The 19,055-nt window shown below is 40.0% G+C and overlaps 1 protein-coding gene across 1 annotated transcript; it reads left to right on the forward strand.

The window, feature by feature from the left end:
- The first annotated feature begins 1,539 nt into the window (after positions 1–1,539).
- On the forward strand, positions 1,540–18,040 carry tmlhe (trimethyllysine hydroxylase, epsilon). The gene is made up of 7 exons (XM_057360957.1): positions 1,540–1,818; positions 1,997–2,173; positions 9,102–9,381; positions 9,695–9,814; positions 15,953–16,189; positions 16,280–16,418; positions 16,502–18,040. Exons 1-7 carry the CDS (start codon positions 1,698–1,700, stop codon positions 16,568–16,570), a joined length of 1,143 nt encoding a protein of 380 aa, XP_057216940.1. The 5' UTR covers positions 1,540–1,697; the 3' UTR covers positions 16,571–18,040.
- The last annotated feature ends 1,015 nt before the right edge of the window (positions 18,041–19,055 follow it).

The raw sequence follows: 19,055 nt of genomic DNA on the forward strand, positions 1-19,055 counted from the left end.
CATCATTTACTCACCCTAAGATTGTTCCAAACCTGTAAAAAGAAAATTGTTCTGCTGAACACTCAGGAAGATTTCTGGAAGATTGTCAAAAATCTCTCCCCCCTCCCAACCATTGACTCCCGTTGTATTTATTTTCCCTACTATGGCAGTAAATGTGGGTGAGATCTGACATTCTTTCAAAATTCTTCCTATGTGTTCAGCAAAACAAATAAATGTATACAGGTTTGGAACAATCTAAGGGTGAGTAAATGATGACAGAATTTTCATGTTTGGTGAAGTATCCCTTTAAACTTTTGTCATTGAGTTTTTATGTGGTTTAATGATTTCTTGACCGTGTTTGCTCAGCTAGAATATGTTGGTGTCGGTCTTCTTTTATTTAAATTTTACACGTTAACAATAGAAATGAAGAACGTATACACCAAAGTAGCTTTACAGAAAATAAAAATAACGAATAGTGCCTCAACCATTTCAATTCACTTTTATTGTGACATCTTTGACATGACACATGTGTAACGTTACAATGAGTAAACATCTTGTGTGCCAAAGGAAACGAATGGCAAGTAAAATCCTATACATTTAAATACTTTGTAAATAAAAGAAGTGTAAATATAAACAAAATGACAATGATAGGATGATAGCTAATGATAAGTTTTGACAGAGGTTCGATTAAATCCTACACTGTAAAAAATTCCCTGTTAAATTACAGTAAACAACTGGCAGCTATAATTGCCAGCACATAGCTGTAATTTCACAGCATACCTACTGTAATCTGCAACAACAGTTTATTACTGTAAAAGACATTATAATTTGCACAATATAATACTGTTATTTTAGTGTTCCTGCTGTGATTTCCATTAATTGTTTATTACCAGAGGTGGGACCAAGTCATTGTTTTCAAGTCCCAATCAAGTCCCAAGTCAAGAGAGACGAGTCCAAGTCAGGTTGCAAGTCCTGAATGTTAATGAACTGAATCAATATTACTTTTGTGCCCACAAAAATCACCATTATTGTGATCAGTGTTTGCTTTAGTTGGGCTTTTGACTCTTTTATTTCAATGTTAAATTAGTTTTCTTTGGCTGTTGTAGCTGTATTAAAATACAATCATTGGGTCAAAGCAAACTTAGACAGAGGCTCACTTCTGTTTAATGATGAACTCATTTTAAAGTTCGTCTTCTCTTGTTCACTGTCAGGTAGGTAGGTTGCAGATTACAGTAGGTATGCTGTAAAATTACAGCTATGTGCTGGCAAATATAGCTGCCAGTTGTTTACTGTAATTTAACAGGGAATTTTTTTACAGTGTACTATAATGAAGTTTTTTGGCTTATTAATATGTATTAACACGACAAGAGCTTTCCAATGACAGGAGCGAAATTCATAATAATCATAAGGTTATGCATACAATTCCAATAGCATTATAGCTCCTGCTCATGAATATTAACTGCAGCCGTCATCATATAGTTCGTGATTCTGAGCGCGAGCGCCGCCTTCACGAGCCCACGAGCACGATGGCGAACACGAGACTAAAGTTTAATTATTAATGTACATGGTTTCATATACGGGTGGATCCTCTGGAAAGAGACATTAGGCTCAGGCAGACATCACGCTGGGTCCAGCTGTGTGTGTGTGTGTTATGCGCATTCGCTGGATATTAATGTATTGCTGTGTATATGAACAGAAAGTGTAAAGAATAGATCATCATGTGGTTCACGCGGACGTTCACCAGACTTCGTGGATGTGTACGTCCGGGAGCGCGTGGCAGTCACGCAGAGAGCGCGAGCGGAAAGGCATGCAGCTATCAGCTGTTGCACGACTGCATGGGTGAGATGCACTTCTTCCAATGCAGCACTATTCCTCTCCATTCTCTTGACTTTTCGTATGCATTAGCAAACACAAGTTACATATCTACACTATTCTGCAGTGGAATATTCCGTTTTTCTCGTGTGTAGAAGTTGATGGCATTGATAAACGAAGGAATGACAGATTTGTGTTCTCACAGAGCTGAAGTATGGTGGTCTTGCCATGCGCTTTGATTACGTGTGGCTGAGAGATCACTGCCGTTCAGCTTCATGCTTTAACTCAAAGACAAACCAGCGGAACCTGGACACTGCCAGCATTGAGCTGAACATCAGACCCTCAAAGAGCAGAGTGGACGAACAGCACCTCTACCTCACATGTGAGTGCAGTGCACCCCTCACAAGGAAACTATCTTTTTTGCTCACATATGAAAGGTCTAGTGTAGGAAATTTAGCGGCATCTAGCGGTGAGGTTGTGAATTGCAACCATCGGCTCACTCAACCCCTCTTTCGAAGAACTACGGTGGCAGTTAGATGTCATCATCACTAGGGTTGGGTACCAGACTCGGTACTTTTAAGGGCACTGAGTACCGATTCGCATTAAACCAGTCGGTGCCAAATTACGGTACCTGAGAACGCATCGGCCGCTGCTGCGTGAGAGCAGGTGCGTTAAAGAGAGAGAGACAGAGCGCATGTAACATCACGCAAAGCGAAAGTAAAACCGCTAGTAAAATGTTTATTTATATTCTAAGGATAAATGTTAATTGATGAGATTCTTAATGTGTATTCATACTGAGATGAATACATGGCAACTCCAGGACCGGACCCGTTCTCAAAAGTGTGGGGAACGAGCGTCTGACAGGCAGGCTACAGTACAGAGAGGGACTTTGATTTGACACCGGAAAATAATTGGGCTAGTTTTCATTCACTTTGGGCGGGTTTTGAGGGGTCATTGGGCTGCTTTCAGGAAGCTAGTTAGCAAGATCCCTCTGACCAGCAGCAATGACAAGGTAAGATAACATTTACATGATGACTAGCTAGAATTCTATATAATCTAGTTCAGTGATGGGATGGGACTATTTTGTATTTAAATACCTTTGAAAAAAATTAATTATATTTCGTATTTAAATGTGTTAAATGTGTTTCAAACTGAAATACTTTTTGCCAATCATCCTCTTTATTAGACTGCATGGATGGGCAGTGTTTCAAATACATCCATTTGAAATACAAAATACTATTATTTTGTAATAGTATTTTGAATTTAAATGCATGTAATCTAGTATTTTTTGTTTTTGTTTTGCCTAGTTAATTCAAGAAATCAGCAGTCTAAAGAGGTTGATTGGCAAAAAGTATTTTGCATTTTGAAAATACAAAGACTTATTTTAGAATGTTAAGTTCTACTTCTGTAGTTATTTTGGTGAAAGTAACTCAGTAGTAATACAGGAGTCATGTAACGTATTACAATTATGAGACAGTAATATTGCAAGGTAAGGGATTACTTTTAAATAACAGTAACAAGTAATCTGTAATGTATTCCAGTTTGGAAGTAACTTGCACAACACTGGTCAATTTATTTTAATCCTGTTTAGAAAAATAAGGAAATGCACGCTCAGGCGCAGCCAGAAATGTGCGAGACTGATGCACATTTACATCATGTATTTCATCATGCTCATCAACATGTCAGTCTTTCCGTAACCCTGTTAAAGGAACAATACGGCGTTTTTAGGAGGATCTATTGACAGAAATGCAATATAATATACAAAACTATTTCTTCAGAGGTGTATAAAGACCTTACGTAATGAACCATTAAGTTTGTAATACCTTAGAATAAGATGTGTATATCTACATACAGAGCGGCCCTACAAACATTGAATTCGCCGCCATGTTTTGTACAGCAGCCCTAAACGGACAAACAACTCTACAACGCGCGTTTCCTCTTCCTCTCCACTGCGGTATCATGGTGAAACTGATCGCGGGATGATCCGTACGGATCGTGCTCTCCGGTGCGGAACGCATGTGACCCGCAGATTAACTGAAAGTTTATTCATCATCGAGTAAAAGAGTAAAACGCGCTCTCGCTCGCTCTCCAGATTCAGCTCCAACGCGCTCTCGCTCTCTCTCTCCAGTATCTGGACGAGTACAATATTAAAGCGGTTCCAGATAAACAATGATGCTGAAAACTGCTCCGTCACACAGCTTATATTACAACAACAACATATCTTGGTATGTTAGTATGTTACTCACATACTGATCTGAATCAAAGCAAGCTCCTCGGAGGTGATCTTTAGACCATCTTTCTCTCCAACGTCTCTCTGCTGGAAAGTATCTCATAGATATCTGTGAGTATCTCTGCTAAAAGCCTCAGTACCGCGGGTCTTAACGCGTCTCTGCTGTAAAGTCTTTATAATATTAACACAGGTCCTAGCTCCTGCCTGACTTTTATCCTTCTTTTAAACTTAAAATCCACAAACCTTTTATTTGATGTAATACATAAGACATGGCTCTTTCTACAGTCTTTCGAATGCCCGCAAAATCTCTTCCCTGCGTTCCCCCCTTTTTTATATATAAAAAATATAGGCCCCTGGTGTCAGTGTATGAAAATGTATTATTTATTATATTGGATTATATACAGTATATTCCAGAATATTTCCATTTATAAAACGGTCAGGTCTGGTCCTTGATTCTGATTGGCTGAGCGGAGTTCTAAGCCGTTATAAAATACCCCAATATACTGTATAACGGCTGACCGCACCACATAGCCTAAATATCATTTTATTTACTTTATTTTATGAAACCTTGCTAAGCATATGGAATAACCGTTTTATAAAAGCAATAAGCCGTGTGAAGCAGTGGGTTACAGTGCATTTTATAACAGCTGAGGGGGTTTAATGACTCCGCTTCGCATTGTGCCACAACGCCCTTAGCTGTTATAAAATGCACTGTAACCCACTGCTTCACACGGCTTATTGCTTTATTATACCACGGGGCTGTTGAATGCTTCAATCTGATTGGCTGACAAACGTTCTATGGGTATGCATTAACTTTCGGTAAACGCACACCTATGAAGGTGTTCCAGGTCTGCTGACCGAATTACAGTTCCATATCACTTCGCCAAGTTTAACTTAAATGTAGCCTACTGTCCACCAGTGAATACGTATCTAACAACAGACAAAGTGACAGTCAAATTCCATTGTCTGAGAAGAAATAACTATTCATATTTATGGACAGGAAGAACATTTGAACAACAATGGCGAGAGCACTGTACAGGACTGTTCAGATGAAAAACTAAAGCATATATCAAAGGTAACGGCAAACTACATGACACAATCAGCGGGTTAAAGATAAAACACGAAGCACAAACATAACAAAAACAACATGTTAAATTGGTCTGTGGAATGGGTAAACGGGACTTAAAACACACAGCAGGAAGCTTTCTATGCCACTGCGAGAACCGCAGCTGGCGCAGAAACCTCCGTGTCACTTTTTTCTCTTAATACTTTTCTTATACGACAGGGGTGTTAAATACGACGAAAACAAATCAAATATAGATACTTGACTTTACACTCTCAGTGAAGCAAAAGCGTGTGCATGTGCACTGTCTGTCTTCCTCTCGCTCTAGTAATAATTGACGACGGGCCGTTAAATTATCGAAGGTTAATGCACACCCGAGGTGTAACTCCGCTTCACGTCGTGGCCGCATTACCACCTCGGGGTGTGCATTAACTTTAGATAATTTAACAGCCCGTCGTCAATTATTACTTACTTAACGCACGGCTAGCTGTGGATTATCCCTTACGTGTTTTAGTTTCGTAAGGGAGCACAAAGTCACTTCAGCCGTTTGTGAAGTTTCAGATTTCTGTTGCTTCAGTGTGTGTGCGTCATCTCTCTGACAGTGAACTCTTATTATGTCAAGATAAGTTTAACACAACAATGATGGACATCTGATTCCTAGATAAAGATAAAACTGTGAGAACTTGGACTCTTATGAAAGGTGCTGGAGGATCTCACATGATATTATTTCAAGGCTAGTTACAGAGTAACCGCTTCCCACTTTATTACCTTTGCTCAGGACTGTGGATTGGTGACATATTTGCTATCGACGACGTGCGCTGTGTGATGAAACTTACCACGTTTGGTGTCAATACAGAAAGGTTATATGCAGATAGAGCTACGTGACCCTTTGGTCTGCTGGCCTTTGAATTCATTAAAGATCGGGATAACATGCTATGTCATGCATTCTGACTTCTTTACACTGTTAAATGTGCTGGCTTCTAGGGGTGGGAGAAAAAATCTATTCACATATCTAGCGATTCAAATCGAAATATAATAACATGATGTCATCAGAAGTTTAGGTGTGTCTGTTTGTTCACTGCATTTCAGTGATGATGTTATATAAACGGTGGATATAACGCTGGATTTGGAGATGGTTTGAAACTGATAGATGGAGCGGTCCCAGTGCTAAAAGATGCCGGACATGAACCGTAAGCGGGAAGTCAAACTGAGTCATACGTCTGTGTTTTGTTGGCAATTGGCGTGTACGTGCATAATGTACAAAACACAAAATGTAGTCATTATAAAATCACCTTGTACGTTACTTTATGAAACAAATGAAACTTCTATTTTAATGAATTATATTATGCAGTAATAATAAACAATATGTAAATACTGCAAAATGTTTTGTCGCAAACTCAACTGACAAAAAATATGCTTTGTTCTCTTAACAGGTGCAGCTTTTGGTACATTTACATTTAGTCATTTAGCAGACGCTTTTATCCAAAGCGACTTACAAGTTGGGTAAACAATGGAAGCAATTGGGTCAACATCAGGACAACAAAAAGCATAAGTGCAATAAAACATGTCTCACAAAGCCTACTACAGTGTACAGAGCTAAGTTGTTTTCCTATATAGATAGAGTAGAAAAGAGATAGAAGTCAGATCTGATGGGTCAGGTGCTGACGGAAGAGATGTGTTTTCAGCCGGTTCTTAAAGATGGCCACAGAATCTGCTGGTAAAGAGCTGTGTCTGTTTTCTCTATATGATTTTGCATTGTACTCGACTGCTGGTGTTATCAGAGGTGGCGATCATATCACAATGGCAATGTGAACCCCCATAACCTTCAGAGAAACAGTTCAAACTACATAACACATCATGTTTTATGCTTACATTGCACATACGTAAGAGACAGATGATCTGTTTTTGAAGAGGTTTGCCTGTGAATGTATTTACCTAAGAGCTGCTGGCAGCGGGAACCGCCGTAAACACTCGTGCAAATTCACGAGGCGCTGCAGATGCGAGAAACGAGTGTGAACGTTAAAACCTGTCCGTCTAGCACGTGTTTACATAAAAAAACAGTGGGAAAGTAGCGTTAGTGCTGCAGGATGGAAAATCACGTTGTCGAATGGCCGGGCCGGTCACTGTAGCTCTGCTCACAGTACGCACATACATTGTGCAGTAGCGTGTTCTGTACAGTAATCAAAACAGGTCACACCACAACAAAATGTGCCCTCACACAAATGCTCTCAAATATATTTTGAGGTCACACAGGTAAAATTTAGGGAGCATATGCGATTAAAATGCTCGCAATTTCAAGCCCAACACCCCATCATCCCAACTGCGTGAGGATTATAAAGGATCTCTCCTTTATAAATGTGATCAAACGAAATACTCTTCATAGAAACTGTATAGGTACTCAAGATTAATATGTGATTTTGACGTCATAAATAAATGAACGCCTAACATTATTTTCTAATGCAATCAAATTTATAGCAGGCACATCAAGGGCCGCTCCGTAGCAGTTTGGGTCCTACGGCGCCACGGACAGTTAACATATGGGCACTGTTGCTACGTTCAGACATCGACGAGTGACGAGAGCCGAGACAGACTCGCTGCACAGCGCGCAGACAGATGTGTAACTGTCAGTGACTGAAAAACAATGTCCTTTTCAAAAGTTAGAAAAGTTGACGCTGAAAACCATGTTTTCCGAGATGAATTTATTCTTCCTGCATCGACATGCACGAGGCCGGTTTGTCTCATTAGCTCGGAGTCTGTTGCGGTTGTCAAAAGTGGAAACCTTAAACGGCATTATGAAACTAGACATGGACTGCTGCGGGTACGTTTCTTTATAGTGTCTGAGGTCAAATATATGAGCTCAAAGCCCAGTAGGAGCGATCTACACGGGTCCTCCCTCACTCACTCACCGCCCAACAACCAGCATATGAATGTTCACAGTGGATGTTAGGAAAACACAACAAGCCCTTTACTGATGGGGAATAGTAAAAGAGTGCATGGAGGCTGCGTGTGAAACACTTTTAGAAGGAAAATAAAGACATGAACTAAAAGAAAATATGAAACAAACCCCCTTCAGCTTCACCAGCCACCAGAAGAGCTGACATGTTATCAGAGGATGATCAGTCACAACTTGATGCTGGTTTTTGTTCATCTCAGTTCAGCAGAAAACGGCTCTTTAGTTTTCTTTTAAAGTTGTTCATGTTGAAATGAATCTATGTTCAGTGCAGGTTTGGAGATTAGGGCATTTTGCACAATTTCCTTCATTATATTGTTGTCAGACATTGTTATGCATATACTGTATAGATGTATAGACATGAAAAACCATCTATTCATATTTTGAGGTATTTAATTGTCTGGACCTCAGCTGGTAAGGAGGGTTCGTTTACTGGACCTCAAGCAATTTTAGTTGAAGACTCCTGCCATAGAGGAACCGTTTCACCAATCAAAAAGCTTTTAAGAACTGTCTCTAGACTATATATACCACATTTTGTTTTAAAAAGTATGTTTTGAATGAAATTCAACATGGTGGACGGGAGGTGTGGTGGAAGATGGTAAATGTTGTATCAGTTATCTCAGCTAGAGTCATGCCTCACAAGACCACTCATGATTTTACACCAAACAATAGTTTATAAGTAAAAATAGACATTTTTCAGATCTGCCGAAACGGTGTACATCACCTCAGGTCCAGACCTTGATGACATACACCAAGTTTCGTGTCAGTACACAAAAGATTGGGGAAGACACAGCATCAAATCTGTTTTGCCGTGCTCGTGGTTGAATTCGTTGACACGCTATAGGAGAACAGATTGGCCATTGGAAAATCTTTTAATAACTTTTTTAATCCCCAATAATTATTGACATATTTACTTTCCGATTGCATGTTGCTTCATTTCTTGCTGTTCAGTTTTCTCAACAATATTTGAATGCGTCATTGCATTGAGGGATGCCATGAAACTCAACACTCAAGTGTTTAGTGATGATGTTATCATAAATGATTTGTGTATTCTTGGTGACGCTTAGGGCCGGACGGTCATGTGACACGATACAGTTTGTCGTGGCTCGCTCAGAACAGCTACGAGGGCCAGAAGAGAAGTGAGGTGCAACCTCGTATTCTGTGGAACTCAAACATCTACTCATCAGCTCAAGTTCCCTCTGCCCGCTGGGAAAAGTTCATGAGCTGTGAGGAAGAGCTGAAGATCTTCCTCAATCATTTACTGCTGTATGGCATCGCTTTTGTGGAAGACGTGCCGGCGACCCTAGAGGCAACAGAAACAGTCACCCAAAGAGTGAGCCTGATCAGGTGAAAACACACACACACATGTACAGTATAATGACTACTGTCTCATCATTTACTCGCTTTCTTCTGCCAAAACACAAAACCACATTTTAGTCTATGCTGCTGCCTCTTTTTCTTGTATTAGGAATGTAGTTCATCAAGCATCGTTTATTCTTACATGCTCATTTGAATGTTTGCATGCAGAAGAGAAGATTTTTGATCTCTGAGGCTTTCATTACCTCAACAGAATAAAGACCTTATTAATAAAAGTTTATTGTCATAATGACGGCCCAGTTTAGACGGCTGATCTAAGGCATTCTTTTATGATTATTTTCAGAGAGACCATGTATGGACGGATGTGGAATTTCACGTCTGATTTTTCTCGAGGAGATACAGCGTACACAAAGCTGGCACTGGACCGCCACACAGATACGTCATATTTCCAGGAGCCCTGCGGGTACAGTTCATTTATAACAGCTAACAGGTGTTGTTACACACGACGCAAAGTCATTGTAAAGCAAGGCTTCACGGGGATTATTGCTTTCATTCCATATCCGTAGCACCAGAGCTGTTGAAAACAGACTTTGGTCTCACCGTCGCGTGGTCACGTGGTTCATGGAGCTCTCCATAGTTCCAACCTGTCAGTCTGTTTGAATGGGTTTCAGCGGGAGAGACAGTGGAAGCAGCTGTATTTGCAGCAATGTTCACTAAATACCAACACATTATATGCACTGATTATTATGTTGATTACATTTAAACTAACAAATGAATGGGTTTCAGTGCAATGTTTGGGACTAGAACATAGAATAGGGCCCTCCATGACACAAGTTTTCATTCTTCCAACGGATGTCTATGGGAGTGTCGCAACTCTGTTTTCAATGGCTCTGCGTAGCTCCCAGTACATTCTCACAATGCAAATGTCTTAAGCATGTAAATGTTTATTTATTTCTCTGAGTGAGTTACATTCATCTTCAGGACAGTAGCGTATGTAACAAATCAACTGACAGGCGAGACACCTCAACATATGACAAATGTGCTTATTCTATATACCAGTGGTTCCCAAACTTTTTGAAAGCAAGGCACCCCTTGTAGTGTTTTTTTCCCACGGCACCCCAACCCTGATTAAACTAGATGTACATGCGTACATATATACAGTATAAAATTAAATCCAGATGAGCAAACAACAAATGAAGTATAAACAGCTGCATGGATTTATTACAAATGCATTACAACGGACAATATATGAGGTGAAACAAATCATTTAAATTAACCATCTGTCATTTACAACTCGATGACACGTGTAAACAAATCTTATAGACTGATAAGAACCATTTGCTGTATGTGGAAATCGTTGGAACAAAACACATTAGAATAAAGATTGATACTTAATTCTTTAAATAATAATAAACAACTCACATTACATTTTTCTTTAGGTTCTTATTTGCTTTGTTCAAACTTGACCTTACGACCTAAAAAGGAAACTAAAATACCTGTGCATGAAACTGTGTTATGGGTATTTTAATGTGATACATGTGCCTGCTTTTGGGAGCACAGCCTCTTGATACGGGGGTAGATTGTGGATTGTGCTCCACTGACAGGCGCTGCCTTTTTTAGTTTTTCACGTACGCCAGAGATGAGAACGCTAGCTCACACAAGTAGGAGGTTGAAAACGGCAACAACACACTGACGGCGCAGTCTGGCGGTTTCACATTAGAACTTTTGGTGCTCACCCGGGTTCAATTAAGGTCAGAGTTCGGTTCGTTTGGTTGATGTGAAGGCTGTCTTCTGAACCCGGGTGCGCACCTGCGAAGTGTACCCGAGTCCACTTAAAAAGGGAGGTCTGGGTGCAGTTCACGGGAACTCCAGTACGCTTCGTTGCTGATATGAACGCAATCGTACCAAATCGCGGAAGTGAAGCGCTATTAATGACGTATTATTTGGTAAAATGTGTGCTTGTTTCACTCACTTTTCTGACGAGCGTGACTGCGCTCCAAGCAGAGAGCTGTACGTCTCATTTCTGTGCGCCTTCAGCGTTCTTAAGAGCATTTGCAGTACATTCATAGACGAAAGTGCCATTATGTACTGAAGCTTTGGAAACAAAACTCACAGTTCACAAACAAAAGTGTATAAAAGTGAAGCGAGCAATGTAATGCATTTTGGCACATTCTCCTGCGTCATCGTTACAAGCCACAAAAAATAATAATATGAAAGCAGTCCAGCGGGGGCAGGGGGAGCAATTAAACTAGGGTTCGGACCAGGCAATCCTGAAACCAGCTGGGACGTGTGTCCCACATTAATTTAAAAAATATATATATATATTTAAACTTTACATATGTATGAAATATATGTTTTTTCGCGTATTTTCAGTTTCGTTTGGACATGCTCATATGTTGGTCTTTTGATATATTTTAAGATATATGATGTAAAATATTATTTTTAATTGTTACTGGAAAAAAGCTGAGATTCGGTGGCACCCACTTTGGGAATCACTGCTATATACAGATAAATATAGACTGTGTATGTTCTTAAAGTCATGAAGTTTTATTTCTAAACATTACAACAGAACTGTTTGCAATACACACTCACCTTAACCATTTCTATACGTCGCTGTTCTGCCCAAAATAAACATAAACATTGGAAAAAACATGAGAAGTAGCAATCAATTATAACACACATGTGAACTAAAAATGTATCCCGCCCCTAATAAGCTGAAAAGGGGGTTATGTTAGATGGTCATTTTGACTGTAAGTCAATGGCGCTCTCTGTCAGTTGGACACCAAGATGGCGGTGCGAACACTTCCGGTGGCTTCACCTCCTGCCGTTGGTTTAGCGTTCTAGGCGCAATCCAGTCATTTATGTAGATCAGTGACAGTTCCATAAAATTCATAAAAAACATGCAAAGAAAATTTAATGATAATAATTTAAAAACAACTACGTGGTTGCCAAGCAACACAGACACAGCAACATACAGTGGTGCAGTGATACTTATGTAATGAGATGTTCGAACAAACTGTTTTAAAATCAAAGTTTCGCTTTAATTTCAAACTGAGTGTAGTTTGTAAGATCAATTTTGTGATGACGATTCACCAAGTATAGGGTGACCATTCATGCCATTTTTTCCCCAACACGTCTTGGCCAGGATTTCGGGTGTGTCCTCCGGAAGTCACATTTGTCCACTTATTCTGTAAAGCGTGTGTCACGGTCCCACCGTCTTGTTTATGAAATTCTAGTCGTGTGGTGGGATCGGGGCAGAGTCCTTAGGTTATGTGTGGAGAGAAACATATTATTGTCCGTTTGACAATAATATACGTTCTCTCCAGTGTCTTGTCATTGGCCCCATTCCTCTCGTTTCCTTGTTATCCTTCCCTAAGTGTTTGATTACCCACACCTGCCCCGTGTCGTTATCCCTCGTTTGTCTTACCTATTTATACCCTCATGTTTCTTTGTCTTGTGCTGTTGGATTGTACTGTGAACTTGTATGTTTGTCGTGCTACCAGTGTTTTGATGTTAGCCTTACGGTCCGTGTATTCCCTGTTTGCTGTGTTCCTGTTTCCCCAGTCTTAGTAAGTGTTTAGTTAGCCTTTGTCAAAGTATTGTCTAGTTTAGTGTTTAGTTAGCCTTGGTCCTGGTGTTTGTATTTTTATTTTTGTCACCTTGTCGTTTACCCCCTCGTGGGTGTTTTGTTTCGGTCTTTTATTTATAATTAAAATCTTGTCTTGTTAACCCCGTCATTGCCTGCCTGCATCTGGGTTCTTCCTGCCACATTCATGACAGCGTGCATCTGTCATTCATCTGCCTCTCGTCGCGTGCTCTCATACACACACAGGCGTGCACAAACCAGTGGTGTGGTGTTTACAGACTTTTTTCCTTCAGAGAGCAATGAGGACTAGCGTCATTTTGGATAAACCTTAACTTTCTCCTTTCATGATCTAACAGCAGCTTAAAGTTACTTGTAAGTGAATAAATGAACGATTACAAAACAGCGTGTACAAGCACCTGTCATTGTTGCTGACTGGACATGAACATTTGTCTGTAATTAGTATTTTATGTCTGACAATAGAAACATCAAATATGTAAAAGATTTCGGCTTTATTGGATATTAAAATACAGTAAGTTCAAAGAACACATTTCTTCATGCCTTAAACTGACTTGAATGTAACTCTATACCCTTGCTTTATAGGGAGCCAAAGAGATGATGTGTTTTTGAATGCCAACCCAGAAGTTAGCGGAACGCTGGTTCCCTCGATCGAAAGCCTATGCATTTTTCCCATAGACATTTGGAAAATCACAAAAAATAAGCTCTGTGTTTAACAAAGGTATATGATGTTTACATGTTTTGTCTATCAAGATAATATTTACAAATAAACACAATATTTGTTACTGATGAAGCCGAAATACATGTTGGCAGAAGTAAAAAGCTAACACAATGCTATCAACAGACTACACTTAAGGTCGCTCGATATCATCGTCACCACCACCAAGCCTCCGACAACTCTTTCAAACTTGATTAAAAATGTGTTCCCTGGTGAGTAATTACCACGTGAATGAATCCGGATCTACGTTTTAAGAGATTTGTGTCCGTGTTCTATTACCTGTGAGCTTTATGTCATGACCCTGTCCCTCTTGTCCAGAGTTTCCTAGTTTTGTGGACAGGGTCATCACAGTACCACGTCTTGTGTGTGTGTTACGTCTTGTGTGGAGACACGTGGCTGTTTGTTATGACTTTGCGCCACATGTCCTCCTGTCTCGTCTCTTGGCCCCACCCCCTTGTTTCTCCGTTAGCGTCCCATTAGTGTTAGTTAGTTTTCCTTTAGTGTTAATTCCTGCCACCTGCCCGTCACCTGCCCTGAATTATTGTCATTGGTTATTGTCCCCAAATAAGTGCCTCTCGTCTCTTGTTCCGTGCGGTTCATTGTTTCTTGTACATGTCGTGTTACCCTCTTCCAGAAATCTTGTCCCTGCCGTGTTCCTGCAGTGTAGTGTTTTTTTGGAAGTGCACGTTTAGTTCCCTTTTGTATCCTTGAGTTTATTTCCCCCTCATGGGAAGTGTTTTGGTTTGTTTGATTGTTTATTATTTCCTGTTTTGCCCCATTGTGGGTTTTGTTTTGTGTTTTCATTAAATAAAGTATTTTTAGGTTTGAGCCCCGTCTGCGTCTGGGTTCTCTGTCCACCGTTCATGACATTTTATATGCTCGATGACGTCTAACGTCCCCGCCAAAGGAAGTAGTCACTTTTAGCAACTTGTTAGCAATGTCAAACAAAAAATGTGTTTTATGTCATAGATTAAAACGTGAAAATATTTAGAGTTTTTTTTATACCACATACTTATTTCGGGCGATTTACCAAACACCCATTCAAAAAACCCATAGACTTTGGGGCGATGGAACCGGAAGTCCTAAAATGCTAACTTGCTTCCGGGTTTTGCATATAAATATACTGTATGTCATCTCTGAGCCTCCCTATATAGTATAGGCAGAATATGGATTAAGCAAATGAGTCCCCGCCTCGACTCAATGGCATGAGCTCAGAACATTGATTATAGGTACGTAGATGCCTCATTGGACGTGTGAGCAGCACGTGCTCGTGTTGAAGAAGCAGAGCTGAAACAGCAGCGATCGTTTTTAGTGGCAAGTCTTTACATATCTATGGCTCAAATCTGTGATTGGTTACAGGGTTATGATGTCATAAACGGAGGCCGTCACAAACTGCATTTTCTTAAACTGTCTTTCGTAAAATGATGGAATAAATAATATGGATTTTGCACATGGTTTATCTTAAAGCATATTTAAAACGCCACATAGACATATAAGCAACATTAGAAACTTGATTTAATGTATCCAGAGAGTCTATGAGAAATAGACACCTAAAACATAGAGTGTAATTTAATCTCCGCCTACGGACATAACACGTGAACATTATGGGAAGCGTGTTTGAACTTTGCCGGCTGAAGACCTAAAAGTTTGGTTTAAAGACAAAACGTACTAAGCACCACTTGTGATCCGATGGAGCAAAAGGCATCTAAATACCAGGTACTGTGTAAACATGGCCTCCGACAGGTAACCCAATGGTTCAATGACTGAGCTGAGGTGCACCTGTCCCCAGTTGACTCGATCAGAACTGAAATCTGAGGAAAACGAGAGTTGACGTAAATGAAAGTGAATAATCTCAGTCCTGAGAGTTTTACTCTGCTCTGCTGGATTGCCATTAAACTCCACATCACATTGTGTTTTAGAAACGGACAAGCTTGAGCTTTGTTCATGTATAATCTGAGCTGCTTTTCATTCTAGTGCGCTTCACCTGTGCATTGAATCTGATCTTCAGTTAGACGTTCCGTGACTGAGCTGTATGTTGTGTGCACTCTAAAAAAAAGCCGTAAAAATAGAGCACAATATACTGTATTAATATGAAGGAATTTTCCGTGTTCATTTTTACAGTTGTTTTACCTGTATTTTACATTTTGCACTGCATTCATTTGCATTTTAGCATTAATGGAAATGTCCGTAAAATAAAGGAGAATGTACTGGTCATTTTCTGCCAGTACTTTATCTGTTTTTTTACGGTATTTTTTTTTACAGTGTGTGATTTCTTTCTGAAGCGTTCAGGTGTTTCACTGTTTGAGACACGAGGGCACGGGCGGCAGAACGCTGCTGGTGGACGGTTTTCACGCTGCTGACCGAGTTCTCCGGCAAACACCCGAGAACTTTGAGCTGCTGTCTCGCGTGCCCATAAAACACGAATACATCGAGAAGCTCAGTGAGCATCGAAACCACATGATCGGCATGGGCCCGGTGCTCAACGTCTATCCCTGGAACAATGAGGTTTACATGATTCGGTAAGAAACTAACATCTCATCAGGGATCTTCCTCAAAAGCCGTGTCCTGGTGATGGAAGTCATTCTGTTGTTCTTTTTCAATCTGTGCAGGTATAATAACTACGACCGCTCTGCCATTAACACGGTTCCTCATGACGTGGTTCAGCGCTGGTACGCGGCTCACAGACATCTGACCACAGAACTGAGAAGAGCAGAGAATGAAATGTGGGTCAAACTCAAACCAGGCAAAGTATGCAGGAGCATTGTGTGCGCGTGACATCATGCTGAACAAAAAAAGAGATATGATATCTTATTGTTTGTGTTTGTGTTCAGGTTGTGTTCATTGATAACTGGCGTGTGCTGCACGGCAGAGAGTCTTTCACGGGTCTGCGGCAGTTGTGAGGCTGTTATCTGACACGGGATGATGTGCTGAACACCGCTCGCTCTCTGGGCCTTCAGGCCTAAGTGCACAAACACCTAAAACACCCACAATCCATCAGCACAACAAACCATTTCTTTCCCAACACAAGTCTACAGAATTTGCAATATTTACAGGACTTGTTTGTCTGTCTATAGACATTTGGAGATGGTTTCACAGACGAGGATTAGACCAGTTTAGTTTGGAACGGGGCAGGAAAATTGCATTTAAAACGGCTAATGTGGAAGCTGTCTTGCGAGTCTGTGTGCACACCTGAAGGAGGTTGCACTGGAACTGTGGCGTGTGAAAGCAACACGGACCCGTGTGCGCACCTCTTCAGGAAGTAAAGTGACCTGTGCATGCCTTTAACTGATTAGGATGGATTTAAGAGATGATAGCGTTGATGATTTATCTTAGATTCGAGCGAGAGTGAGCCTGAGTTGAACAGTAATATGCCATTTCCTGAAAACAGTCTGTTTGCATCAGCAGAAACACAGTAAACCCAAGTGTTGTTTCCTCTGATGCGCATAATAGCGCCAAATTAATAAAAGACACAAAATATAGACCTACTTTGCGTTTTCTATCATGCGCCGTGAACATTTTTGATGACATGCAGATGAAGATGAATGCAAACGCACCAGGGTTAACACTCGGATTCGTCTGAAAACCACCTTAGGACATTTAAAGTGACAGTTCACCCAAAAACAGAATGATGTCATCATTTATTCACCCTCATGTCATGTCAGTCTTGTATGAGTTTCATTATTCTTCAGAACACAAAAGAAGATTTTTTCAAGAATGTTGAACAACACTGAACCCCATTGACTTCCATTGTATGAACACAAAACATTTATCAAAATGTCTTTTTTTGGAGGGGCAAATAAATGATCACAGAAGTTTTATTTTTGGGTGAACTATCTCTTTAAGTAGCTTTTATAACCATATTGTGTGCCTTAGTAAAAAAATCATGACTGGCGAGAAAAAGCACTGAGACACAGATATCTGCCTCTGCCAGCATGTTGAAAAGAATGAGTTTTTTGAAGCAGTGTAAATGTTCTAAGAAAGACCAAATCATAGTCATGAAGGTTTTTACATGTTTTATTGTGTAGAAATGAGGAAAGACAATGCAATAGAAATGTAGAATGTTATTACTGATTGAATTCACACTGATGTTATTATATTCTGTAAGGAAATACAGAATCAGAAAAGATTTTGTTTCCCAGAAATGATGTCTGATCCAGGAAAGTGTGTGAAATGATGGGGAAGTGCAGGATTTGTGTCATCATATATCAGTAATGATGGCTTTAAGATATGTACGATACTTCATCCATCAGCAGGAGATCATTTATATTCTTTTTGTTTATATATGCGTAGCATTTTACATTTTTATAATCATCTCAAATAAGTGTTTGCACAACAAATACCAATGGTTACCTCCAGCAAATAAATACTGTGCGTTCATGTCTTGTTGACTTTGATTGATCACGTGTGATTTGATATGAGACACGAGCAGATGCAGTGAATACAGCGCGTATGTCATCTTTATAAAACGGTCAGTTCTGGTCCTTGATTCTGATTGGCTGAGCAGAGTCCTAAGCCGTTATAAAATAACCCAATATATAACGGCTGACCGCACCACATAGCCTAAATATCATTTTATTTACTTTATTTTATGAAACCTTGCTAAGCATATGGAATGACCGTTTTATAAAAGCAATAAGCCGTGTGAAGCAGTGGGTTACAGTGCATTTTACGACAGCTGAGGGGGTTTTAGGCACTCCGCTTCGCGACGTGCCACAATGCCCTTAGCTGTTATAAAATGCACTTGTAACCCACTGCTTCTTGGGGCTTATTGCTTTATTATAACACCTGCTGAATGTATTTCTGGTCAGATGAAGTTTGACTGCGTAGCAAAACACAACTGAGATTATTTCATAAACTGATCATTTTATTCTATCTTCACATCATCTCCTGCCTGCTGTTTCTTCAGCTCTGATAAGTCTTCAGGACAGTTAGATCAGTTAGAATTGTCACAATTACAGGATGGAATAACACATTTTCTATTTATGTTCTATGATTTCATTTTCTTATCTATAAGATCAGGGGTGTCCAGGCCTGCTCCTGGAGAGCTGCTGTGGGGTGGGAGGGAGCTGAAGTCTTCAGGACGGCAGCTCTCCAGGAGCAGGCTTGGACACCCCTGATCTAATCATTTGGTGTTGTCGGTAAGATCTATGAGATCTTTAGGGGAAGTTCTGGAAAATGTGTTGTTTTGAAGTTTTGAAGATTTTTGAATGAATTCCTCTATAGAAAAAGCATTGCGCGTGTAATTTTACTTGCGCGTTTATTACTTCATGTAATAAACAATATTACTATAATGTGAATATGGTATATATCATTTTTGTACAATATTGTTTCATCATAAACTTCTCTTAATAATCATTAACTCGTTTGGGTTTAAAGCGAAACATG

The sequence above is a fragment of the Triplophysa rosa genome, linkage group LG19, assembly GCF_024868665.1.
Source record: "Triplophysa rosa linkage group LG19, Trosa_1v2, whole genome shotgun sequence".
Lineage (NCBI taxonomy): Eukaryota > Metazoa > Chordata > Actinopteri > Cypriniformes > Nemacheilidae > Triplophysa > Triplophysa rosa.

What these genes read in the sequence shown, in the direction of transcription:
- tmlhe (XM_057360957.1), top strand. Translation starts at nt 1,698, where the DNA reads ATGTGGTTCACGCGGACGTTCACCAGACTTCGTGGATGTGTACGTCCG. An exon ending in ACAGCACCTCTACCTCACAT is followed by an intron (nt 2,174 to 9,101) that starts GTGAGTGCAGTG and finishes GGTGACGCTTAG; the next exon opens with GGCCGGACGGTCATGTGACA. An exon ending in CAAAGAGTGAGCCTGATCAG is followed by an intron (nt 9,382 to 9,694) that starts GTGAAAACACAC and finishes GATTATTTTCAG; the next exon opens with AGAGACCATGTATGGACGGA.